The 27,539-nt window shown below is 40.3% G+C and overlaps 2 protein-coding genes across 7 annotated transcripts in view; one reads left to right on the top strand and one right to left on the bottom strand.

The window, feature by feature from the left end:
• PHKB (phosphorylase kinase regulatory subunit beta) overlaps positions 1-13,874 on the bottom strand; it is a 207,471-nt gene extending 193,597 nt beyond the window's left edge. For 2 of the 6 annotated variants that reach the window (XM_050923040.1, XM_050923044.1), the window contains exons 1-2: positions 13,703-13,864; positions 10,903-10,972 (exon numbers count right to left, since the gene is read on the bottom strand). In XM_050923040.1, the coding sequence (XP_050778997.1) occupies positions 10,903-10,957 (55 nt within the window). In that variant the 5' untranslated portion in view covers positions 10,958-10,972; positions 13,703-13,864. Of the gene's footprint in view, positions 1-10,902; positions 11,016-13,702 lie in introns of all 6 variants that reach the window. The other 4 variants (XM_050923041.1, XM_050923039.1, XM_050923043.1 and 1 more) reach the window with 4 other exon arrangements.
• Positions 13,875-13,932: 58 nt separating this feature from the next.
• Positions 13,933-27,539, top strand: part of ITFG1 (integrin alpha FG-GAP repeat containing 1) — a 199,787-nt gene continuing 186,180 nt past the window's right edge. The window contains exons 1-5 of the mRNA XM_050923080.1: positions 13,933-14,186; positions 18,459-18,528; positions 19,600-19,742; positions 21,423-21,480; positions 23,929-24,003. Of these exons, the coding sequence (XP_050779037.1) occupies positions 14,015-14,186; positions 18,459-18,528; positions 19,600-19,742; positions 21,423-21,480; positions 23,929-24,003 (518 nt within the window). The 5' untranslated portion in view covers positions 13,933-14,014. The remainder of the gene's footprint in view (positions 14,187-18,458; positions 18,529-19,599; positions 19,743-21,422; positions 21,481-23,928; positions 24,004-27,539) is intronic.

Genomic DNA, 27,539 nt, shown 5'->3' with positions numbered 1-27,539 from the left:
CATAACTTCAGATACAAAAATGACACATGCATATAAACAGGATCATCATATTCAGCAAATCATAACTTTTCCACAGACACCTGACAAGACACATAATGTACAAAATGCATCATAATTATGCCATAAGCGTATCATAATATCATCACTATGAATATGGGGCTCAGTGTCACACTGAGTTAGTAGCCTTGTGACCCGGTGCATAGGGGTGCAAACCACTCAAATTTGCAGCAACTACATGGTGTGTATGTTGAAAGCTGTAGTTTCCGACACAAAATTTCATAACACTGCAGGGTGCTGAAATCGGGATAGAAGAAGGGACCTGATTCCTTAGAAACCATATGGTTTTCTACAGCGCATTTGTGCCAACTATTATTTTGGGGGACCCCCTCATACCTACTCCTAATTTGGCACATGAAACTGCACCCTGACATCAATGATGCTGGAAAGAAGGAATTCAATTACAAACTAAGTAGCTGTGGAATGGTCACTGAGTGCATGTCTGACAAACTGAAATCTCTTTGGCACTGCCTACGCATCCATCTGGATGCCAAAATGGCCAACATCATTCATATAATCGTCACAGGTTGCTCACTGAGTGCGATGAGGACAAGTCTGGTTTACAAACTCTGTACATTCAGCTAGATCCCACCCATATACACACTGGGCCTGGTTCTCAGTAGACAAGGGAAATCAGGGCTGCCACATGTGCACGCATCTTCAAACAGCCAGGATGTACAGGATGACATCTGCTTGTGCAGATGGATGCAGTCACACCCTGTGCAGCTGCTGGAAAAGCACATGACAGAACACATACTTGTGAGTTTACATAACTTTGTGATGGCTTTGTTTCCCTGTAGCCAAAGGTCGTTAGCTGTTTATTCCTGTGACAATTCACACATTAGGGCTTGTCTACATCACAAAGTTGCAGCGCTGGTGAGGGAGTTACAGTGCTGCAACTTAGGAGGTGTACACATCTGCAGGGCATCACCAGCGCTGCAACTCCCTGTTTGCAGCGCTGGCCGTACTCCCGTTTTGTCTCGGGTGTAGAGGATCCAGCGCTGGTGATCCAGCGCTGGTAATCAAGTGTAGACACTTACCAGCGCTTTTCTTGACCTCCGTGGAATAAGCAGGTATCCCAGCATACCTGAGGAAGCCTCTGGTAATCAAGCTGGTCTCCTTCCCCGGTTTGCTCTCGTGTTCCCCGAACCCCAAGCAAGCAGGTCTCCTTCCCTGCGGTTTGCAGGGTGGTTCCGGGAACGCGATAGCAAACCGCGGCGAAGCTGGTCTCCTTCCCCGGTTTGCTCTCGCGTTCCCCGAACAAGCAGGTCTCCTTCCCTGCGGTTTGCTGGGTGGTTCCGGGAACGCGATAGCAAACCGCGGCGAAGCTGGTCTCCTTCCCCGGTTTGCTCTCGCGTTCCCCGAATCCCCGAGCAAGCAGGTCTCCTTCCCTGCGGTTTGCAGGGTGGTTCGGGGAACGCGAGAGCAAACCGTGGCGAAGGTGGTCTCCTTCCCCGGTTTGCTCTCGCGTTCCCCGAACCCCCGTGCAAGCAGGTCTCCTTCCCTGCGGTTTGCAGGGGGGTTCGGGGAACGCGAGAGCAAACCGCGGCGAAGCTGGTCTCCTTCCCCGGTTTGCTCTCGCGTTCCCCGAACCCCCCTTGAAGCCGCCCAACAGCGCTGCAGTGTGGCCACATCTAACACCACTTGCAGCGCTGGTTCCTGTAAGTGTGGCCACTCTGCAGCGCTGGCCCTATACAGCTGTACTAATACAGCTGTAACAACCAGCGCTGCAAAATTGTAGATGTAGACATACCCTTTGATAATTATAACAGGGCATCTCCACGGGGTTACCACCTTAGAGTAGGGTTTGTGTTGTGAAGTGAAAAGTGGTCATTGGGCAATGCTTTTGTCTCAACTGTTCACACTTGTTTACAAACTTCTGTTATGGAGAGCACTCAATCTGCCTTATCAACATTTGCTTTGGAGAGTGTGTGCGCAACCATTCTTTTTTCAACCTTTTTCAACCATGCTATCAGCAGTGCTAACTCATGCACTTAGCAGCTATTATAGAGTGCTAATCATAAGGTTGAAGCAGGTCATGGTTGGAGTGTGTGGGAAGAAGGAAAGGCCGTTGAATCAGTGAGCAGTGGCAGATGCCTGTACTGCTACCTGAACTGTGTTTCGTTTTTCTGCACGTGAACCTACCCATAAAAATATTTATCTACCCATTTTCTGTATTGCAGGTTTTGCTGCTTTTAGAACTAGCAGTGGTTTCTAAATGCTCATAACACTAACTGCACTTTCCGCATCCCTCCCATGTATCCTTGTGACTTCAGGTATTTCTTAACCTGTGTGGGAAGAAGGTTTTAAGTATGGATGAGTCCAGGAGGCAGACTGTGACTCTGCTACTGCAGGAGGAAAAGTGAAGGGAGACATACTTTGTGTCAGCCGTACAACAGGTGCAAGGAACATCACCTGGTGGGTTGGCTCTGCCCTACACATTCTGGGGCAGAGCCACTTGCCTCTCTCTACACAAATATACCCTTTCTGCCTGTGCAGGAATGAATTCAGCTGCTTGGGGTGAGGCCACTTCCTTCTCATCTCTCACCTCCAAACCCAAAAAGGAGGTAGCAAACAAAGGAGAATAAGGAGATGCACTACACCACACCTTACTTTCCTGCATGGGCAGGCAAGACAGGCCATAATCTGCCCCTTAAAAACTGGAAAAGCTAGAAAAATTAGGAACCTTCACCACTATGTTTGTATAAATGGAATCCAAAGCAAAATAACTCATTCTTCCTATACAAGCCACAAGTGCTTCAAAAATGGTAACAAACAATAGTAGTAAACATTAGCAAGTGTATGATTACATATGAGTGACAAAAAAGTCAGTTAAGACTAAAATTTTACATTATAGACAGAAAGCTTGATTTACTTCTACAATAATTGGTAAACAAAGTAGAATACCAAATTACAGTAAAATACAAAAAGAAAAATTAAAGGACCATCCCACTATTTTCAATTTGCTGTTAATTAAGGGCTCAGTCCTGCACCCACTGTAGTTAATGGACATTTTGCTATCAATTTAAGCCCCAGCCGTGCAAAATCTTATGCATATATTTAACATTGAAATCAATAGGATTGCTCATAGCAGCGAAGTTAAACACATACATAAAGGTTTTCAAGATCCGGGCCTTACACAGGAACAGGATATAGCCCCCAAAGAAGTAAGTGATACAATGGTGATAAGAGAGGACAGCAAATATGCTAGGAAACTACTATAAAAGAACCAGTTAATAAACACTTTGTCAACCATTTACAGGGTCATAAGTGTTTATCACGGGTTTCATAATATTCTTTTGTTAAATGCTCCAGCTTCTGCAGACATGCTATCATGTATCAGAGGGGTAGCCGTGTTAGTCTGGATCTGTAAAAAGTGACAAAGAGTCCTGTGCCACCTTATAGACTAACAGACGTATTGGAGCATAAGCTTTCGCGGGTGCATCTCATGAAGTGGATATTCACCCACAGAAGCTTATGCTCCAATACGTCTGTTAGTCTATAACAGGGGTTGACAACCTTTTAGAATCGGTGTGCCTAGTCTTCATTTATTCACTCTAATTTACGGTTTCACGTGCCAGTCATACATTTTAACGTTTTTAGACTGTCTCTTTCTATAAGTCTATAATATATAACTATTGTTCTATGTAAAGTAAATAAGGTTTTTAAAATGTTTAAGAAGCTTCATTTAAAATTAAATTAAAATACAGAGCCCCTGGATCGGTGGCCAGGACCCAGGCAGTGTGAGTGCCACTGAAAGTCAGCTCGCATGCTGCCTTCGGCACATGTACCATAGGTTGCCTACCCCTGGTCTATAAGGTGCCACAGGACTCTTTGTCGTTATCATGTAATAATCTCCACTTTCATTTAAAAAAGAAAAAGGAAGTTTCCAGCCCTTGTGGTTGTGGAAGAAAGCTTGAAAATATGAACACTGAAAAACTAGAAAGTAAATAAAAGAGCCTACAAATTTAAAAAAGAAAAATCATTATTTTTAAGCCAATCACATGATTTTTGGGGGTCCTGACTCATTATTTACGAACACTTAGGATTGACAATAACCAACAGTGGGTGGCTAGTGAACTTTGGGGCAGGTGCGCTAGAGCAGAAAAAAACCTCACGTGTATACAAATTCGGCATCTGCAATCAGGCACTTATGCATTATTTACCTATTTGGAAAGTAACAGGGTCTCGCTCTCTGTCTCCAGGCTGGTACAGCAGCTGAGATAATACCAGAAGTGGCAGCTGCAGCAGCAAAAAGTGCCTACTGGACATTGCAGGAGAGTCAAGCCCCCATTTGGTCTGTGTTGTTGTTCAGTGATTTCCCGCAACTTCTCATCCAGCCTGCCTGCAGCACTGCAGATGGAAAGTCTCTGCAGGACTCAATTGCTGAAGCTTGCTCTTATTCCTGAGCTTGGTTCCTCTGCTCATGGGGCAAAACCAGGGGCAGCTCCAGCATGCCAAGCGCGTGCTTGGGGCGGCAAGCTGCGGGAGGCACTCTGCCGGCGCCACGAGGGCGGCAGGCAGGCTGCCCTAGGCGGCTTGCCTGCGGAGGGTCCGCTGGTCCCCCGGGACCAGCAGACCCTCCGCAGGCAAACCGCCAAAGGCGGCCTGCCTGCCATGTTTGGGGCAGCAAAAACCCTAGAGCCGCCCCTGGGCAAGACACAGGCTATGGTGACTGTAGGGCTCTCTAGTGCGTCAGCGGAGTTTTAAAATTCAAAGTGTACTGTGAAGCAAGATCAAAAATTGTTTTTGCCTTTTGTGTTTTGCTCCTTTTTAATGTAAAACATGACCTCAAACACCGCCCTTCTTCCTGTACGTATTTTATGTCTGAAATATCAAACATCAGGAACACACTCACCTCCTTCTTTACTAGGAGACTAAAGGAGGGGTCTCACATCTCTCCATCCCCTAAACTGGGGAGAAGAGGGAGTGTAGGGAAGGGAGGGAACATTTACTATTAGACAATCTAATGGTCCCCTCCAAACTGATTTAAGGGGAAGAGACATCTACCAAACTACAGCTTTGCATCATCAACAAGTTCTCTGAAGATTTCACCAAGGTTTCACAACAAAGTAAAACAAAACGAACACATGTGAAAAGACTTGAAAGCTCTCTCTATACATCAAAAAGTGCAAACATTTGGTTTGCATGTTTTGTAGTTCACACTTTGTAATTGTATACGCATTCGATACCTATTTTATGTTCACTACCCCTTGAAGACTGAACTTTAATGTAAAAGGATACTGAACAACAATGTACATTAGCATCCAACACAAAAACTGGAACTAGTACATGGATGCATTAATCTAAGTTCCCTTCCAAAAAAACTGTGAAGTAATATCTATAGAACTAAATTCTAACTTACATCAGAAATGGACTTCTGAAAGTCAGTAACTAGCAGGATTTCAAGTGGCTTAAAACAGGGCATAAAAACATAGCATGTTGTTATTTTGATCTTGGAAATCTCTCATGAGAAGACATTCTCAAGATCTTTATTCCAACTTCCATGAAATTCTCAATTATTTTGGATATTACAATATATACAACCATATTTTGAGTAAAATATTAAGAAACTGACCCCCTACACTTTCAGATAATGTCTCATCTATACTTAAAAGTTGCAGCATTTGAAATGCATTATTCCTGAAGTCCAAAGATCCCTAAAAATAGTGACAGTTTCCCACAGAAATTGGCAAGAGGTATAAAGCAGCACAGTACTGGTGAAATAGATATCGCTAACAATGGTAATTTATTAATATGGAAATACAGTAGCATTCAGAGTTGAGAAATTATGGCTGTTAGCTATGATACTTTGATAGAGTACAAACATTTAAAAAAATAAGATTAACATGCAGGTGAAATCCACACATTCAGCAACGACAGAGAATGTCAACATGTTCATTGTGCCTTATAAACAATTTTTGATACTGAGAGAAACCACAAAATGGGTATTAAAGCCCTTCTAAAGAGAAGTTAGAGAAATATAAATTTCTGTGTTTCTCGCCATTGCAGATTGAGAAAATTCATGTCATTCTGATACCACATTGCTTTCTCCTCAACTCATTTCAGTTCTAACATTATAGCAGACATTCTCTTCACAGCAAATAGAGATACAAGACATTTGAATACTGAGGCTACCAGCTTTTTGACAGCCTAAGGTCAAAATTTCCATAGCTAGCTTCTGAATCCATATTTTCAGAAGCAATAATCACCCACAAATTCCCCCTGAAGTTAACGGTAGTTGCAGGGGGTTTTTTTTGTTTTTTTTTAAAAAGACTATGAATTTTGGAGCCCAACTCTATGGATCCATATTTGAAAATGTTGGGAAAAATCATTAATCTCTCATTCTAGCTGTGATTAAAATAATATCAAACTGACATTGGGAGTAAAGGGAAGCAAAATGATCATCAGAATGATGTGATTTTAAGTTCACTATCTCACAAACTTATAAAAACAAATGCTATACACAACTGAAAAACTGAGAACTAGATTACTTTCTCGATTTGATGATTCATAGGATATCAGATCTTAAATCTGTCACAGTTCCTTACATCTAGCACTCCTCTCTGGAACTAATAAAAGATTTAATATAGAAAGCCCTGCACTTCAGACCAGTATAATTTTAATTTCCCAAAACTAGAACAAAGGCTAATGACTGTTCATGTTCTACAGTAACAATGTCTGTATTTCCTAGGTTATTTTTTCTAAAATCTTTTTTCATATTTTAGAAATGGTAACCACATCTCTAACAAGTTATTGTCACTGTCTAACCTCAACCCTGAGCTTTTCCATTATGAGAATGTCTGGCAATGCTTTAAGATTCATAATAAGTAATAAAAATTGAAAAGTTCTGTGTCCTAATTGACTTCTCATATTGCAGGAAGGATGGAGTAGAGACTAGGGAATGGGACTGGGACTTCAATTCTTGGCTCAGGCACAGACTTCTTATGTGATCTTAGGCAAATCACTTAAGCTACACTGTGCCTCAGTTCTCTGTACATAAAATACAGAATACCTAATTACATCAAACTAACGTTGTGATGATAAAAAGCCATGGGGACATTCAGCCACTATGGTGATGAGAGATATACAAGTACTTAGATCAAAGCATTTACAAACATGCCACTCAGTGGTTAATACATAAACTATGTTCTTATACAGAGGGCCAAATTTCAACTTCAAATTTCTCAAAAGTAAAGTTAAATGTTTGCAGCTTTTGTTTTTCTCAAGGGAGAGTAAGGTTTGACAACAGCAGGGTTGTTTTTTTTTTAAATTAAAACGCTTACAGTATTTCATTACCAGCATCTGAAACAGGCAATTGACTGAGTGAACATTACAAGGTCAATTGGCAGGAAAAAATTACACTTCTCAGATGCATACCTAATCTGGTTATAAATGTTTTATGTTTACTTTAGCAAACCAAATTTTCAAATCTAATATCTAGCACTCATGCACATAATGTAGATTAGCAACATGTCCTGTAAGACTGTAAATCCAGAATTCAGTTAATGAATTATACTAATTCATAAATGTGGTTCTTATCTGTGGAAGACACTCAGATACTACAAAGACGGGAGGCAGCATAAAGACCTAAAATAGACAGATATAACATCCTAGAATGCCTTACTTGCTGTGATAGCTAGCTGAAGCTTGAGAGCAAAGTTTAGGAAAAGCAGCCCACTTTTCGCAGCAATTTTAAATATATGTTTCATCTATAAAGGTAATACAGAGATAGTACTACAAAGAATTCTTGTTTGTAAAGCTATTTGAATTAGCTTTTCACCATTCTCAAAATAAATATTTCAGTAATGAGAAGCAGCAAATTATCATACAAAACTGCAAAAATACTTCATCTGCTAACCTAAGAGAATGTAAACTGCAATTACTAACTCATAATTATCTTTTACCAGGAAAAAAAAACTGAGTTATTTAAATTATTTTCACAGTTTAATTAGAGGAACCAATTAAAAAAAACAAACTACAAATTTTGTTTAAAAGGGACCAAACTTTTAAATGGCCTTTTGTAACAAAGAATTTTGTATGTATGTATGCATATGTCTTTGTAATTCCATGGCAAGGAGGAAAACATGGAATATATTTTACCAGTCTATTCCTTAAAGTATGCCATTAAAAACTAAACATCACCCAAGTAAAAATAAGAGAAGCAGAATTTCCCTTGGAAACAATTAAGGTTTGGGGAGTTTGCAAGACTTACAATATACAATATTGTATAAATATAAATTTCCATTGTACTATTTCAAGAAATTAAGCTAACTTCTGCCAGTGACCCCTTGTTTCATTGGTATAAAACCTTTTAGAATCTTTATTAATCCCCTTTACAAGACAGAGAAACCAACTCCAAACATATTTCTTTTGCTACATCTTATTAAGTCTCTTCATCTTCTGAAATAAAAGAAACAGTTTATGTAATCCACTGTACTTGGACTTTATGATCTAAATGATCTGGAGAAAGGGGTAAACAATGAGGTGGCAAAGTTTGCAGATGATACTAAACTGCTCAAAATAGTTAAGACCAAAGCAGACTGTGAAGAACTTCAAAAAGATCTCTCAAAACTAACTGATTGGGCAACAAAATGGCAAATGAAATTTCATGTGGATAAATGTAAAGTAATGCACATTGGAAAAAATAACCCCAACTATACATACAATATGATGGGGGCTAATTTAGGTACAACGAGTCAGGAAAAAGATCTTGGAGTCATCGTGGATACTTCTCTGAAGATGTCCACGCAGTGTGCAGAGGCGGTCAAAAAAGCAAACAGGATGTTAGGAATCGTTAAAAAGGGGATAGAGAATAAGACTGAGAAGATATTATTGCCCTTATATAAATCCATGGTACGCGCACATCTTGAATACTGCATATAGATGTGGTCTCCTCATCTCAAAAAAGATATACTGGCACTAGAAAAGGTTCAGAAAAGGGCAACTAAAATGATTAGGGGTCCCATATGAGGAAAGATTAAAGAGGCTAGAACACTTCAGCTTGGAAAAGAGGAGACTGGGGGCGGATATGACAGAGGTATACAAAATCATGAACGATGTGGAGAAAGTGGATAAGGAAAAGTTATTTACTTATTCCCATAATACAAGAACTAGGGGTCATCAAATAAAATTAATAGCGGCAGGTTTAAAACAAATAAAAGGAAGTTCTTCTTTACGCAGCGCACAGTCAACTTGTGGAACTCCTTACATGACGAGGTTGTGAAGGCTAGGACTATAAAAGCATTTAAAAGAGAACCGGATAAATTCATGGTGATTAAGTCCATAAATGGCTATTAGCCAGGATGGTTAAGGAATGGTGTCCCTAGCCTCTGTTTGTCAGTGGATGGAGATGGATGGCAGGAGAGAGATCACTTGATCATTGCCTGTTAGGTTCCCTCCCTCTGGGGCACCTGGCATTGGCCACTGTCAGTAGACAGGATACTGGGCAAGATGGACCTTTGGTCTGACCTGGTACGGCCGTTCTTATGTTCTTATGTTTATCACTGGATTTCAGAATTTGTTGTAACTAATGACATGTAACACAGTAGAAGCGCAGAACAGTAAAGTATAAATTCAGGAGTTTATTTTCAAAACCCATTAATATAAACATAGGCATTTGCCAAACAAACCTTGAAATTGCTACAAACCAAACAGGAAACTATCTTGGATATTCAAATGTCAGTATTTTGTGCTGCCTTTGCCCAACCTGAGACTTTAGGACAACATCAGCTTTTAACTGCTACAAATCTGTTTAGTTACCAGTAGGAAATGTTAACTAGCTACACAAATTAAAAAAGTAGAAAGACTCTGGGTTTGTCTTCACTATCGGGGTAAGTTGATCTAAGTTATGCTACTTCAGCTATGTGAATAATGTAGCTGGAGTCGACATAGCTAAGGTTGATTTACCCCATGTCTTCGAAGGGAGATGCTCTCTGTTCGACTCACCTTACTCTTCTCGGGGAGCTGGAGTACCGGAGTCGAATGGAGAGCACTCTGCTGTTGATTTAGCAGGTGTTCATTAGACCCGCTAAATCGACACCTGCATCGATCTCCCTGCTAATGAAGACAAGCCCAGATTCTCAGCACAGGCAAGAATTCAAGCAGCTCCTTTAACACAGAAGGGAGTGAGAAAGAAAAGTACAATAGAAACTTAAGTGGCTCCTCTGTTGGGATCCTTGCAGTGGACAGCTGAAAGCCTTTCAGATGCAATCTGACTGAGACACACCACTGAACATTTGTCTTACTAGTAGATTAAGCTAAACTGGAAAAAGGCACTCTTATTCTGGAATAAGAGTATCCACACATGGAGTTGCAAATGAATAGATACTGTGCTTTAAATTCACACTGTACCTTAATCCAAAATTTATTTTCGAGTGTAGACAAGCCTTAAGACTGTAACCAGCTACATGAGACATGCTTGGGGGGAAGAAGAGCTATTTGTGGTTTAATACTTAAAAAAAAAGAAGCTAAACAATGCTCTAACAGCACCTTTGACTTAACTGTCATTACAAAGGAAAGTTCATAACTAAGACTGTCACCGTAAAAGAACTGATAAATAATAAACAACAAAAGCACACATAAAAACCCCAACACAATTAAGGATTTTTTTTTCCTTCTGAAAAATAAGAGATTTCAAATTTAGAAGGCTTTCCACACAAGAAACTCAAACCCTGGGCCTAAATTTTGCTTTAAAAAATTATAAATAAAAGAACTGCATGTACAAATTAAATACTAAATATATATGCATTTTTATGTTAACATTGCAAGAAAGCAGCAAGAAGCAATCACACTTTTCAAAGTGGAAGATACAAAAACATAAAAAAGGAAAGACCATACACTTACCAAACCTTGAGAAAGTGTGTGCAGAGCTGGCTCTGTCATCGTCCGTATTGGCCATTTCAAACTGATGCAGCTAATCACAAACGTCTCAGGCTAAACTACAGCAATTTTCAAAACTGTCCAGTGAAGGTTAGAAGCAATCAGCATTAAATTAGTGAAAGCAGTGTTAGCAGAATTATTAACATGATGCACTGGACAATCAAGGGAATAATTAAGGTTATTTATGTTTTCCTTTTTATACCCTAAAAATTGGTTTTCTTGTGCCTTAATTCTAATAACAACATCTAACCAAGTACCAGGACCTAGATTTACATAATCTTCCCATATTGAATATTTATATAAAAGTAATATTACTTTATCTTGCAGTACAATTCCTGGTTACTTTATAACAATGCTTTGACTATTTACCCTTTATATGACCTGATCCTGCATCACCTAAGTCAATGGGAGTTTTGCCACTGATATCAACATGTGCAGAATAAAGCTCATAGATATTCTTCTCCAGGATTAAATAAATCCTTGATTCATGGGCAGAACTGAACTACCAGCTTGGGGAGGCTAGCCCCCTGCACATGCCTTCTGCCCAAAACCCCACCTGCCTGCCTCCCCGCCAGAGTCCCCCCACGGCCACCAGCCCCTGCACTCTCCCTCAGCACTGAGCAACATGAGCACTGGCTCCAGTTGCCTGGAGCCATGTGCCGTCCCCCCACATCTAGCCCCAGCCCCAGCTTGGGGCCTGGCCATAGAGGAAGAGCCACAGAGCACCATCAGGAAACAGGAAAGGGCCTGGGGCAGAGCATGGACAGTGCAACACAGGGCTGTTTGGGGAGGCTCAGCCTTCCTTGGCCTGTGATACACGCCACCCATGCCTTGATCCAAAAGAAAAGCATTTCTTCTTCCATTAATAGTAAAGATGCAATATTTGTGCTAAAATAAAGCAAGTAATACACTGTTAAACAGCTATTGCAACCCAGTAATCTTTAGGCTACAAATAAACTACAGGTTGGTTTCCTTCTGCAGTATTATACCATGATTAAATGCTGCGAATAGTAATTATTTGAATTGGTGTCTTTTATTTTGGTGAGTAAACACACAAAAACAAGCTATTGTTTTCATAACTGATGTTGAAAACTATGCCCTGATCCTGCACACAAATCTGTGCAGGCAACCCTCTTATACATGTATGATATCCTGTTGGGGTCAGTGAGGCTCTGTACAGGTTGGATTGGAGCACTGGCCTACTACTGTATTATTTGCAGTACACTCCTACTAATACAGCTGTAATCAGCTATTTAATTCATCAGTACATATAAGTTTTTGTTGGCAAAAATTCACTTTCATACTTTTAACATGTAATTGGAGTATGCACAGATGTCTGCAGGACTGGGGCCTAAATGATATTTTATTTTCTAGGGGATACTGTAAAATGTGAGTCTCACACTTGTGACTGTAAACTTGAGTCACACTAAGTTCTGCACTGAACATTCCATTTAAAAACGTAATTTGTGTAAACAATTTTTAATTTCCTTTTAAATAAGCAAAAGCAGTTACATTTATTTCACAGTCAAGTATATGGTTAAATATGCAATTTCCATTTAGATAGGAACATTGACTGTAAAATTATGCTAAGTTAAAAATTGTCTTGCACATTTTGTAAGTTTAATTAAGTAGTACTGTGTGGTCAGCATTAAAAGTTGAATTCTTCTAATAACTATTCAAATGATAATACAAATATAGAGCTACAAACAAGCTTTTACAAAACCTAACTCTGTGGGTCACAGTGCGGTGACAGCTTCCCTTTAAGTCCCTACAAACTATTTTGTGTTTATGGCAGTGGTTCATGTACCATTGTGGGCTGCATTCAATACTACCTGTACGGCTCTGAGGATGTTACATGGGCTGCAGCCCTGTGCTGACTGAGCTGCAAGTGGCCAGCAGACCACAGGTTGAGAACCACTGGTTTATGCCAATAAGATGTTAAGTAAACCAAGGATTTTCATCTCAGGGAAGTGGAATTCAAGTCTAATCTGTGGTTCTCAGCAAAATTAGACAAAAGATCATAATTTTGATGTAAGAATATATTAGTGGTTTCAGAATACATTACTGTTCAACAGCTTGTTAAACACAATGATGTGTGAAACAAAACAGTTTCGTTTACAACATGTGCTGAGCTGAACTTTATTGACATTTAAATGTCTCATTAAACTCATGAGTTTAAAGTGTCCCAGGAAAGTTATGCATCAGCAGAGTAGCAGATTTTTCAAATGACCTTAAAATTAATCCATAAGAATTTATTTCCAAACGAATGAGATCTGGTACAGTTTTTGTTTTTTACTGTGCAAAGAGGATGAAAAAACAAAAAGCTTAAGGCTTTAGAAAGAGATCTAAATTTGAGCCACAGGTAGGGGTCCTACGTCTGTCAGTTATTGCGAAAGCAAGGACAGATGTAGTTTAATGGGGAAGTGCACCACGGGGCGAGAGAATGCGAGTTACCATAGCCCTGAACAAACCTCCAATTTTCTCTCAGACTTTATCAGCGTCAGGTAAGAAGATGAGAAGAAAACCGTGCAACAGCAGCGGCACTTGTAACTTCAAGTCCACCTCGGAGCTGCCCTTTGAGTGACCTGCGAAGCTGCCGGAGGGCCAAGCAAGCCAGAAATAGTGACAGCCGCAGCTGAGATGCGAGGGGAGAGTGGGGCTCGTCTGAGAGGTTAAAAGAACATGGCGAGCCCCACTCTCGCAGCGTGGGCGCAAGCAAACAGATCCCCGCAGCCCCCTCCCCGTCCAGGCAAAGGGGTCAGACCTGAGCGCTTAGATCGGGCTCGCAGCTCCAACATCCTCCAGCTCACGTCTGCCAAATGCGACGCCATGGCGCGGAACAACCAGCACTACTACTCCCCTCCCCGCGCGCCTGTTCCACCGGGGAGAGACCGAGCCTCTGTCCGCTGCTGTTACCCTGGCCGGCCGTAAACACGCCCACGACACTGTCGCAAATGTGTCCGTTCAATCAGTCCGGAAGTGAAGGGGGGATTGTGACGGCCCCTCCCCCTCCGCTGCCGTAAGTGATGCTGGCGGCGGCCGCGGCAGGCTGCGGGTGGGTTGGAGGTGCGAGAGGATGGGGGGCTGCTCCTTGTTTGGTCTGTGCCTGCTCCTGGGGCTGCTCAGGGCTGGCCGGGGGCTGCAGAACGTCACCGCCCAACTCTTCGGGGCCGAGGCTTTCGGGACCCTGGCGGCCTTCGGGGACTTTAACTCGGATAAGCAGACGGACCTGTTCGTGCTGAGGGGCGGTAAGTGCGGGAGGGGCTGGGCCCCTGGGGGACTGGAGCGCGGGTGGGAGGACGTCCCCCACCACCCCAGACTCCAGGGCAGTGGGGTGGGGCTGCCCCCTTAGCAGCGGAGATGGGGCACAGTCCACTGGTTATTGAAACGGCTCGAATGCCATGGATCGTCTCTTCTCATACCGCACCTACCTCTGGTCTCTGAGCCCCTTAGCTGAGGAGGGGTGCATCCCATGGGCAGGCCCATCAATTCTGTTTATTTAACGTAATAAGGGAGTAAGTAGTGGGTGTAACTCTTAAATATTAATGGTCTTGATAGTTACACAAGTTAATTCCTAATTGTATCTTTGATCACATAATAGGGTGTGAGTGTTAACAAGTCCACTGGCCCAGGGCTTTTCATTTCTGTGAAACAATACTGACATTTTTGTCAGGGGGAGACTTTTGGACAATATTGTGTTATCAGTGGCTTATATTCTAAAGCAAATAATTTAATAGTCATAGCCTTACCCCCCAATCAGCATTATACTGAAGATGCATGTAACAAAAATTGAAGTAATGTTATGTCTTCTAGGGGAATTACCTCAAATGGTAGAGTGCTTGTTTAGCATGCGAGAGGCTGCAGGATCGATACCATTCTTCTGTGGGCAAATATAGTGCCCATCTATAAAAAGAGAAATAAGGGCAAAACAGGGAATTACAGATCAGTCAGTTTAACTTCAGTACCCAGAAAGATAATGGAGCAAATAATTAAGCAGTTTGCCAATATCTAGAAGATAGAAAGGTGATAAGTAACCGTCAGTATGGATTTGTCAAGAACAAATCATGTCAAGCCAATCTAATAGCTTTCTTTGACAGGGTAACAAGCCTTGTAGATGCGGGGAAGCGGTAGATGTGATATATCTTGACTTTAATAAGGCTTTTAATACTGTTTCGCATGACCTTCTCAGAAACAAACTAGGGTAATACAATCTAGATAGAGCTACAGGGGGTGCATAACTGGTTGCAAAACCATTCACAGAGAGTAGTTACCAGGGGTTCACAGTCAAGCTTGAAGGGAGTATTGAGTGGGGGTCCTGCAGGGATCAGTTCTGTTCAATATCTTCATCAAGGATTTAGATAATGGTATAGAGAGTATACTTATAAAGTTTGTGGCTGATAGCATGCTGTGTAGGGTTTCAAGTGCTTTGAAGGGTAGGATTAAAATTCAAAATGATCTGGACAAACTAGAGAAGTGGTCTGAAGTAACTGGGATGAAATTCAATAGGGACAGATGCAGAGTTCTCCACTTAGCATGGAACAATCAATTACACACATACAAAATGGGAAATGACTGCCTAAAAAGGAGTACTGCAGAAAGGGATCTGGGGGGTCATAGTGGATCGCAAGCTAAATATAAGTCAACAGTGTAACACTGTTGCAAAAAAAAGCAAATATTATTCTGGGATGTATTAGCAGGAGTGTTGCAAGCAAGACGCAAAAAGTAATTCTTCCGCTCTACTCTGCACTGATTAGCCCTCAACTGGAGTATTGTGTCCAGTTCTGGTGCCACGTTTCAGGAAAGATGTGGACGAATTGGAGAAAGTCCAGAGAAGAGCAACAAAAATGATGAAAGGTCTAGAAAACATGACCTGTGAAGGAAGATTGAAAAATAATTGTGTTTGTTTAGTCTGGAGAAGAGAAGGATGAGGGAGGACATAACAGTTTTCAAGTACATAAAAGGTCATTACAAGGAGTAGGGAGAAAAATTGTTCTCTTTAACCTCTAAGGGTAGGACAAGAAGCAATAGGCTTAAATTGCAGCAAGGGAGGTTTAGGTTGGACAGCAGGAAAAACTTCCTAACCGTTAGAGGGGGTTAAGCACTGGAATAAATTACCTAGAGAGGTTGTGGAATCTCCATCATTGGAGATTTTTTAAGCAGGGCTTTGAAGCGGAGCCTGGAGTGCGGGCCAGCTCTGGAGCAGTAGAGCTGCAGGTTTTTAGCTGGAGCGGAGCCGGAGCACAGCTTCAAAGCCCTGTTTTTAAGAGCAGGTTAGACAAACACCTGTCGATAGTGGTCTGTATCAGGGGACTGGACTAGATGACTTCTCAGGGTCCGTTTCAGTCCTACAATTCTGTGACTTTACTAAGGTGTAGGAGAAATATCAAGCTGTGGTCATTTTTGTCTTACTCCTCTGAGGCTTGAAACCAATTATAGTATCTTTCTTGAAAGAACTCTTTAAACACACATGCTTAAGAATTTTAAAATATTATTAAATATTGTAAGATCATTTTAATTTATTTTTAAATAAACTTACTGATTGTGAAATGAACTAAATATCTAACTGTGAAGACAGAAAATATGCAACATCGGTTGTGGCAGTGCAAGCTTACTTATTGGTCTTGCTAATATATCACCCTATTGTGGGAAGAAGCATCTGTGAGGATTGTAGGGTAAATCACTTTCCATTCAGATTTGGCCTTTTCAGACTTCCCTGGGATTCTAGTCTAAGCGAACTCTTGGTGTCAAATTGTATAATAACTTATGATAGGAAAGTTCATCTGCTGAGGTTAAATTTCATTTAGGCCACATAACAGCTGCCAAATTGTAACAATATCCAATCACTACTGCATATTTACATCAGAATCAAACCACTGAAGTTGAGATGAAAGACTTGTTTTCATGCTAAAAAAGGAAATTGGGAAATCATGGATACATAGAAGTGGCAAAATAAATAGTTTTCTAATCAAATTTCAGTGCTTTCTGCAGATGCCAAACTGCCATGTTAAAATGGAAGTTTTTGTCCTTCACAGCTATAAGATATTTACCCTGCAAATGACTGGAGTCGTGTTCTGCTCATTCAACTTTTCAGAAAATTGTTCCCAAATATACAATAGCAGCTGCAAAGGTGTGAATTAATTTCGAAGTTTAGTTGGAGTGTTTAAATGTTAGCAGTCCTAAACATGGCTGTATGGAAGTACTCAGCTGGAATATGCAGTGAACAAGTTTTATTTTAGAGTTAAAAGGAATACAGATAATTGTGTGATTATATTAGAAGATATTTGATGTTTGGCTCATTATTTTTCAGATATATGTATGTAGACATTAAGGTTTTACATAAGATGACTAACTTACAGTTGCTTTTGCAAAGCAGGATTGCATATACATGTTCCTCTTTTCTGGTTTGGCATTATCTGAAAAAGTCCATCTAAAATAAATAAGTATTGCTATTTCCAATTGGATTATTTAAAATATCTGAACTTCAGATTTCATTGACACAAAGGTTGCAAAATATTAAAATAACACAGCTCTTTTTGACTAATAGTTATCTGAAGACCAGTACAAAGAGGGGTTGGTGGCCAGGCTGCTACACATTGGAGGTACTGTAATATTAGAGCTCCAGGAGCAGTGCCAGCTCTAATAATTCTCAGGGTACTTTCGGCAGCCAAGTGTTGCTTCTAGAATACTGTCTTTGGATTGAGTGTCCATTTTCTAGATTAGTTTCAGACTAGAGTGACTACATGATACCTTGATTCCCACTCCCCAAGATATCTGGAAGGAGAAAGAACTTTCTCTTACATCAGAGCTAAACATAAAAGCTGGCGAAACATGTATCTTACTGGTGGGGGTGTTTTTTTGTTTTAACTCTGGCTTTCAAGTTCTATCATCAGAATAGAGAAGAAGTCTAGCTGCTCCTACTGCATCAAGAATATCTAGATTGCTAAGTAAACTGGTGCAACGCACTGCAAAAAACAAAATTAGCACTTCTATCTAGCCAATTTTCAGACCCAACATCTCTAATTCTATGCAGAAATAGAGTAGAAATCTAGCTGCTTCAGGTATGTCAAATACATCCAGACCCTGGTGGAGCAGTACCACAAAAACCCAGAACAGTCACCTGGATCCTTCTGAATCTAGGCAGTTTTTGCCCCTGTAGTTCCACTGACTAAATAGAAAACCCAGGATAGCTGCTCTGAGTCTGCTACAAAAACCTGGATCAAGCATCTGGATGTGACTGGAGCAAGAATGTGAGGATTTTCAGCGTTAAGTTCACTTCAATTTGAAATGCAGGTCACAGTGCCCTGGTGAAAAAAAAATTCCCCTACTACCTCTCTTTTGAAGCAGAAGGAAATTAGACTTGGTCACCTTTGAATATTTCTTCGTTAGCTGGGAAGAGCAATTATGTTTGGAGGTGCAAACAATCTCAATCATACCTTGTAAATTTTATGTTCGTTCTCATAAAATCAATGTCTAATAGGGTTTATTCATTAATTTAATGCTATATATATGTTCCTTTTCAGGCAATGAATTACTTATCTTTCTGGCAGACCAAAAGGAGCCGTATTTTAAACCCAAAGTCAAGTTGTCAGTGTAAGTATTGATACGTAATATCTTAATGATAATGTAATGGAAACATTCATTTTAGTTAAGACTGACTAAATTGGAAGCAAGATTCAGTGGGAGCATAATTAGGATTCTTTCTGGGTTGGTTTTTTGTCTGTTTAATTGCATGATTCAGTTTGTGCATAGAATTCAAGCTTAAACTTGAAAGATGAGCTTGCTGAATCATGTCATGAAAGGCCATTTGGTATTTTTTGTACTTGCCTCGATTTTATGCATCCTCTGAGAGAAAGTGGGGAAATAAGTACTTTGTAATCTATAGGATTTATGTTCTGTTAGATACATTTCCTTTTTTTGCTTTTCCTCCTAAAATGGATGAAACAGTCTCAGCTTCACTTACTTAATGCAGAATATGGGCCTAATTTTCAGTTCCTGTGCAAATGCCCACCTACTGTGCGCACAGAAAACTGAATATCCTTATTTACATCTTTCATACGTACATGTATGTGTGTAACTGTATATGAGTTTGAATGAACTGAGTACTCATGCACAGAATAGGCACACATTTGCACATGCCAGCACATGAGTACAGGTGCACCGACATTCAAATTTCTCACTTAGAAACAAAGCCCAGATACTCCATGAACAATGTGTGTGTGGACCAAAAGAACGACAGCAGAAAACAAAAGATAATATGGAAGAAGGAGTAAGACAGCAAAGGAGATAAGATGGGGCTTTCTGAAGCCCCAATCTACACTTCCGGCCCCTACAGCTCGGACATCATGTTTTATGACCTAGCTACTGGGATCAAACTAGGTTTCCTTGTGTCTAAAATAGAGCTTTTAAGGGCCTGCAGTGATAAGTTGCTATGGTATGGAATTAGTAAGGTTTTGTAAGTACGGGAGAGTGCAAGAAGACAGGGTTGGAGAATGTCTGCCAAGACTTAGGGCTAAAACTTTTGTCCTACAAAATTTCATGTAATATTGCCCATTACAAAAAGAAAATAAATTATTAGTCTATGGATGTTCAATATTTTAGGGGCCCACAGATTTTAATCACACACCCATTTGCACATTTAAATGTTTAATTTTATAATTGTAGAAATCAGGGTGTCATAACCAGTGTAGTTCCTGGAGATTATGATGGTGATTCACAAATGGACGTCCTTCTGACAACAAAACCACAAAATCATGTCACTGATGAACTATCGGTTATTATTTTCTGGGGACGCAATCAAACATTAGGTAAGTTGCTGTTACTGTTAAATAATAAAAAAATACTTAAGTTATAACTTACTGGACAACATAACTATTATTTGTGTTTATAAGAGAAATACTGATCAAGCATGTACAGCAGATCTTCAGTTTCACATCTGCATAAAACTTTGGAATAGAACTACAGTGGGTAGTAGGATAAAAACATCAGTCTCTTTTTATAATGGAGTAGCAATAACCAATTCACAGTTGAAGTTGGAACTATATATTTTTTTAATATAAACCAGATTTCCTCCCACAATCCCCCGCTGCCTCTACCCTCTCCCAACTTTCCCACATCCTTAACAATGATTATTTTTATCCTATTTTATCCTAGGCTAAAGTTTCTCTGGGGAAAATGCGTAAGAAATAGGATACAGTATTATGAAAATTTACGTCTCCTTCATTTGTCAACATTATCCTAGCATTTTTGGGCTCATGACATTTAATAAAATGGTTTGGTTGAGAAATTTGGAGTTTATTCAATTTTTGTTGACCTTGCTGAGAAGCAGCATTTAGGGGGAAGGTTTAGGGAGGGACAAGAAGGCTAAAGAGTCTTTGAGTGTCTTAAAAGCCATGTTTAAACAGTCAATATTTGTGAAGTATAAATCGAGCTACTATTGACTTCAGGTACTGTTGCTGCCGGGCTGAGTCAGAAGTAGGGGGAATGGATTGTGAAGTAGCAAACTAGGGAAGTGGTTTGGAGCATGTCCAGGAGAGGACATGAGATGATCAAAGGATTTGGGAGGAATATGAAGGGTTGATATGGAGTGAGGCACAAACAGGAAGATGCAGGCCTCCTTGCCAGTTGGCTGAGAGGGGATTCAGGGGACCTTGAGAACTTGGAGCATAGAGGCATAGAATGGTGTTAGTGGAAATGTTATATACCTACACGAGATAGGTGTAGAAGATGGAAGAGTGGGGTACTAGTGCATGACCCAGGAAGTGGGGGACAGAAGATGGGAGCAAATGGAAGTGCGGGGTGAAAGGGAACAATATAACTGACTGCTCTGAGCAGGGATGAACAGAGGTATGCCAGGGACAGCTGGCTGTGGGATTTGAGAGGTCTGTAGCGGGAGCAGTGCAGGACACCCAGCCAGTTTACACTTCCACATGGTCTTCTCATTGATAATTACTCCTTCCAATTTATGTTGTGCTACAGTCTTAAATAACACAGTGAATCAAGAATACTTTTCAGGTACTTTTTGTGCAAATGTTATATCTGGACACGCTTTTGTCCCAGCAGGTCCAGATTATCCTTATTAAAAGCATTTTCACCTGTTTCAATCTACATTTTAGTATTAATTTATAAGATTACTAATCTAGGTAGAAACTGACTTTTGTTGTAAGGGTTATTTTTTGTAATTTTGTTGAGCCACCACATAGCTATGGATAGGTAAGTTCCAGAGTTGGGTCTGTGAATTGCCTTTCTTCTTTGTGCTGGCAGTTAGAATTTACATGGAGATCAAAGCAGTCAGTTATATTGTTTGTGCTGAAGGCTGGCAGTGTTTTTGACAATGGCCAACAAACAAAATCACTGGCCAAAAAACAAAATTACTAAATGCCTTTGGAAGACCTAAAATTAATAAAGAATATATTAAAGATGGCTGGGTGTCTTAATGTCACAGAATGTGTGCAATTTAATCAAGTGAATGCTTTTTCTGTTTTCAGATTCTAATCGTAAGACTGTGTTAAATAAAACTTTTCATGATGAGCCTCTAATTATGGAGTAAGTATGTATGACATCTTACCTTGAACAAAACTTGCAGAAATAAATTGGAACATAAATGTTAAATATTTAATGTTTAAGTGTTTAGGTTGTTAAACAATGTCAAATTAAAACACCAAATATCTTACATCTGAAATGTGCCCGATACTAAAAACACAACACAAAATAATCCAGGCTGCAGGCTGTCGCATTTCCTTGAGGTGAAGTCTCATGACTCGCAGCCTCTAGACCAGGCATTTAGGCTGCAATTTTCTGTGATCACCTCAATAGAACTGTCTAATTCTGTATCTGCAGTCCTGGTCTCTCAGGGACAAGGACAGGGTTAACAAGTGACCAGCCAGTGTTCATAAAACCAAGTATTTATTCTGAACGAAAGCATTACAAAGAAAACAATAAACAGCTTACATGCATGCTTACGAGATAATACTTGTCTGCAACATAGGCTCCTAGTAGGTTCCATAGTACTCCAGGTCCTCTCATGAGGTTTCTATCTCTTGCCATAGTCTCATGTCAGTTCTTGGATGCAGTGAGAGTGATCTCTCTTCATGTAGTCAGATAGTCACTTTATACTGTTCTCAGCAGGGCCTGCTCCAGCTGTTTTGCCGCCCCAAGCAGCGGAAAAAACCCATAAAGCCGATCGGCCACACTTTGGCAGTAGCTCAACCACGCCGCTTCATCCTTCATTCCCAATCTTCCTCTTCAGTGGCACTTCAACGGCAACTCAGAGGAAGAGAGGGACTGAGGGATTTGCTACCGAAGACCTGGACGTGCCGCCCCTTTTCATTGGCCACCCCATGCACCTGCTTCCTTTGCTGGTCTCTGGAGCTGGCCCTGGTTCTCAGTTCTCTGTTTGACCAGGTGTCTTCAATCAGATCAGTTTATGCAGTTTTCCCCAGAATGGAGGTTTCTCTAGACTTTTTACAAGCCTCCTGATTTGCATTAATTATCCCTGTCCCTGCCAAGTGATCTTAGTTCCTGCAGGAAACTCCTGTACCTCCCCCAGTGGAGCTGGAATATAATCCCTAGACCAAACAGATACATATAACATTTATAAAGTAGATACTATTGTCTTTGAATATTCCATGCATCTATCATACTACCTACCCTATATACTCATTCATAAGCTGAATTTTTTTAGTAAAAAAGGGAAGCATAAGGTTGGCTTATGAACGGGTATAGAGGGGGAGAGGAGGGACACAGCCTCTCCCCCACCCCCAGCAAAGGGAGCAAGGAGAGGTAGCAGAGCCAAAAGAAAAGAGGCAGGGCCAGAGTCTCCGCTTCTGGACCCACTGCTGCCCCCCTGCAGCCCGCCAAACCTCCGACGCAGTTGCAGCTCCGGGGCTGGGAGACTGCGGCCGTGCCACCCAGCCTGCTGGAGCAGCTCTGGCCTGGCCAGAGACATCCTCACCTGGCCCACCCCAGCTAAGGTGGGAAGCAATGGGATAGGGAGAGTGGTCGAGCCCCAGGCTAGGGTGGGGTCATGTGGGGGGTGGTCACAGGGGTTACTCCCCTGAATCCCAGCTTCTCCCTCCCCCCTCCAAAAAAAAATGTCCCCACCAGTTGCTGTTCCGACCCATCAGGGTAAGCCGCTGGCAGGCTGGGACGCTTTGTTTACTTAGGTTTACCTCCGTACCTGCAGATGCTCAAGGTAAACAAACCGTCTCGGCCCGCCAGCAGCTTATCCTGATGGCCCGGGAGCCAAAGTTTGCCGACCTCTGAATTATAGGGTCGACTTATGAATGGGTCATAAAAAAATTTCCATTTTTACTTATCCATCGTGGGGGGGTTGGCTTATAAACAAACCGGCTTATGATCGAGTATGTATGGTATGTCATCTTTGCAACCTCAAATAAGCAGCCCTTCTGCACAGCCACAGTGATTACTGAACTCAAATTTCACGTTTGCTGAGGCTGTTTACTTCAGTATGTGTTGTAGGCAAGCTTAGAAGTCATCATTGACCTAGGAGAAGTAGGGTAGGTACCACAACTGATCGGACCTGTGTGGTGATGGTTAAGGTAGGAGGGTTGAGGAGAAAGGTGGAGAGATCTGCTAGAAGGATGGTGGCTGGGAGATAGTTAATAAATCATTTTAATAGGTCTGGTTAGGATAGGGATTGTGGGTGTATAGATTTAAAGTTTCCCTTTATTTTTTTAGTAATTTACATTTAACACAGTATTGCACATATTTGTTCCACCCTCCCTGCTTTTGCTGCCTAATTGCATACTTCTGGTTCCAAATGAGGTGTGTGGTTGACTGGTCAGTTTGTAACTGTTCATAACTCTGATGTTCTACTGTAGTGCAGAGTAGAACAGAATCTTCATAGAAGAATGCACAGAATGAAGTTCTTCAATTCTTAAGAGTCCCAAATACAAAGGGATGATTTATAATAGTCAGACTGAAAATTGTTAATAAAGGATAAGATGACACAGCTTGTTTTTACATTTTCAGCTTCAATGGTGATTTAATTCCTGATGTCTTTGGTGTTACAAACGAATCAGATAGGCCTCAGATACTGATAGGCAGGTAAGCTAAAATGTTTACTTACTTACTAGCATGTAACGTGAATTTTTATATCAATTGTTGGCACACCCGATTCTACTGTCAGTGTAAGTGCATAAAATCTCCATGTTGAGTGGGTGGTGTACAGACATGGAGCTCTTGTTTTGACCCTCTTTCTCTTGATATCTTAGGAGCAATGTTCTGTGTACTCCGTGGCACATAGGATCTAATTTCTGTGCACTTCTGTGTAATAAACTAGAAATTCAGTGGCGGTTTCAAGAACCTAAAACTTGAGTAATGGTGGCTGATATGAGAAAGTACATGGTGGTTTCTTGCAGTTGTTATGGTGTGCAATGGTAATGAATTCAATTTCATTTATTTTTATTGTGGTAGAACATAGATGCCAGCTTTTGATTGGAACTGTACAAATATGTAAAAAAAACCTGTCATCTATGTACACACTGAAGCCTATAACTTATATTTGGTCTGATACACCACAAGATTCCATTCATGTAAATGCAAAAGTATGTCAGCAGATACCAGTGGGCTGTTCACTATTGATTAGGGAACAGACGTGAAAAATATGTGCAATATTTTTCATGTGCTCAGGTTGAGGCATAAAGTGTGTATATTTTTGACCTATACTGAAGTACACTTGGCTGGTTCAGAGATTAATGGTAAAATATTGCCTAAAGATGAAATTTGTTCCCGATACTTTGTTGCCTGAAACCTTTGGAACAAATTTTAACTGAGTGAATGCTGTTGGTTTTTGTTTATAGCAATTACCGTTGGACTAAGTCTATAATTGTCTTGTTTTCTTTTCCCTCTCTTCCACTTACTTGTTGGTTCCTTGTGGGAGTAGTCTCCTGTATTAAAATAAGCTGGGGCTCTCTTCTGCACCTTCCGCCTACACTATAGCTAAAAAATCAAATGCATGACATGAAAATATTAAGTTCTTCCATTTTTTTTAATTTATTTTATTTGCTTTTAAGTATTCAGTACAAATTCCCATGCAGTAATACCTTGTAGAATTTTAGCTTTTGAAATTGCCTTATTTAAGCAAGAGGCAATTTACAAGAGAACATTTACTTCCAAATTTGTGGAGGGGGTTGTTTTGTTTTAAAAGCTTTATTTGACTCATTTTTAAATACTGTTTTATGTATGTGTCAGAATTAACAGTTCCATATTTATTCAGATACAGTTTATATCTTTCTTTTCCTAATCTTATATATTTGCAGGGAAAACAGCTTGACTTAATTATCCTAAGACTGTTCTCTAACTATTTTATTTTATTTTATTTTATTAGGGGTTTCTATAGCACCTATCATTATAGTATCTAATGCTCACCAAGTAAAATATATCTGTACAGAGAAACTATTATGTCTAAGAGGGTATATGTCTAGGGTCTTGAATGGTAGATATATGGGGTGAGTAGCCTCTTTCCCTCTCTCCTCCTCCCATGTTACCCAGGATACACTCTCTATATTTAGTGTGCTAGTTCTATAAGAGCTATTACAATTATGTCGTCTCAGCCTGGGAATGATACCCCCAAATACTTCAAGCTTCAAGAAAACTAATAGTAAAGAACTGAATTCTTTTTCTTTGGGAATTTAGATTAAAAAACCCAAGCTTCAAGTGCTAGATTTCTGTTCTTTTAGGACAGGCCTGCAAGGAAGAGAGATGCATTCTTCCTCAGAATTAGAGCAGCAGTGAAAAAATAAAAGCCCTTTCCTGTATCTGTATAACTGCAAACCTATAGTTGTGTGTGTCTTGTGTTTTAGCATTTCAGGAGCACTGGAACAGAATATGAATCTCTTCAATAAAAAGCTGGTTTCACTACAAGACTTGCTAGTGAATACCGGAATAAAAAATTGAACTTTATCTGGGATTTCTGGTTATACCCTGAGCAAAGGACTTTCTTTGGTGATTAGAATATGTTGTAGACATGGATAATTACAGTAAAAGCAGGATAAAAGAACATGCATCCCCATCAAATAGTAGAGACAGTTTAAAAAAAAAATATAATGCCTATAGGGAAAGTGAGAATGAGAAGTTAGCTAAGAAAACCAATAGTAAAGAAATGGTATTCTTTTTCTTTAAGAATTTAGATCAAAAACCTATTTGGCACAGTATGCTGTCAGATACTTAAAACATGGTCCTGGTTCTGAGCTTCAGAAATTGGAGGAGCAGCTCACAGACTGTTCACCCTCTAAAGAGCTAGTTTATGTATCCTACTTGGTGAAGAAAAGGATCACTTGAGCTAGTAATACCTACTGTGACTGGGACTTAACCAGGCACATAAATTGGAGTCTGAATTACTAGCATGACCCTTCCATGAACAACTGTTAAGTAGAGTATGTAGGGCCTACACTTCATATTCTTTACCAAATTATATGTGGAAGGTGTTCTGGTTTCTAGATAGAGGAACCTCATTGAAGATAAAAAGTATGAAGTCTGTATAGAATAGGGATCTCTATATTAGGCAATTAGGCTCAAACTCAGAATTTACACTTTTACCTTTTACAAGAGTATGGTACAAATTGGAAACATAGCAGGAATAGATTTTAAGGGGAGAATTGAAGGAGGAAAGAGAAGGTACATGGCCTATTTGATCAGGAAATTTATTCTGGGTTTAGGGGACCGCATGCATAGGGTCCAAGGTGATTATTGGAGGTGAGCATGAAGGAACTGTAAAGATTAAAAGCAGCTGCGTGTAGGTCATGACTAGGAAAACTGGGAGATGATCAAAGATATAGGTAGAGGCAAAATTGTATAAAGCTTAGAAGGTAGAATCAAGTTTTTGAATTTGAAGCAGAAAGAGAGAAGATAATGAAAGGAGGGGTTAGAGTTGGCTGAACCATGTGACTTTTGGTTGTGACTGGAGAAGTGCTAGGGAAGAGATGCAGCACAGAGAAGGCTTGAATAATGTAACTTGTTTCATATTTACATCAGATTCATTTTGCACATTACTTTACTCATTCATATTCAGATCAGATTCATTTTGTACTTATTCTGTTTTTAAAATCCATAATTACTTAGTTTATAACTTAGAACAAGGTATTAAACATGGAGTTCTCAAACTGGGGGTTGGGACCCCTCAGGAGGTTGCAAGGTTATTATGTGGGGGGTCACGAGCTGTCAGCCTCCACCCTAAACCCTGCTTTGCCTCCATCATTTATAATAGTGTTTAAATAGAGGCTTGCTATGTGAAAGGATTCATCCAGTACAAAAGTTTGAGAACCACTGGTATAAAACCAACAACTTTTGGGTAATTAACTTCACAAATTTAAAAATAATTAACGATAAATGCATTAAAATTCTCTAGACAGTCCTGCACTTAACTTCAATGAGTTGAGTTCATCAAAGTTTTATGCACACAAAAGTTGAAGTACTGAAGCATTAAACTGGTTGGTGATATAAGCTAATGTTCTTCTTGAATGGTCCATACTGCACCTTGTAACTTGCAAAACTCTTAACCAGAGTTCCAGGATTACCCAAATTAGCTCTGATTCTCACTTCTACTTCTCTTCTGCAGGATTCCCGAGCTCTGCAGAAGGTCG

This window comes from Gopherus flavomarginatus, chromosome 14 (assembly GCF_025201925.1).
Source record: "Gopherus flavomarginatus isolate rGopFla2 chromosome 14, rGopFla2.mat.asm, whole genome shotgun sequence".
NCBI lineage: Eukaryota > Metazoa > Chordata > Testudines > Testudinidae > Gopherus > Gopherus flavomarginatus.
This window is presented reverse-complemented; position numbering and strand designations above follow the sequence as displayed.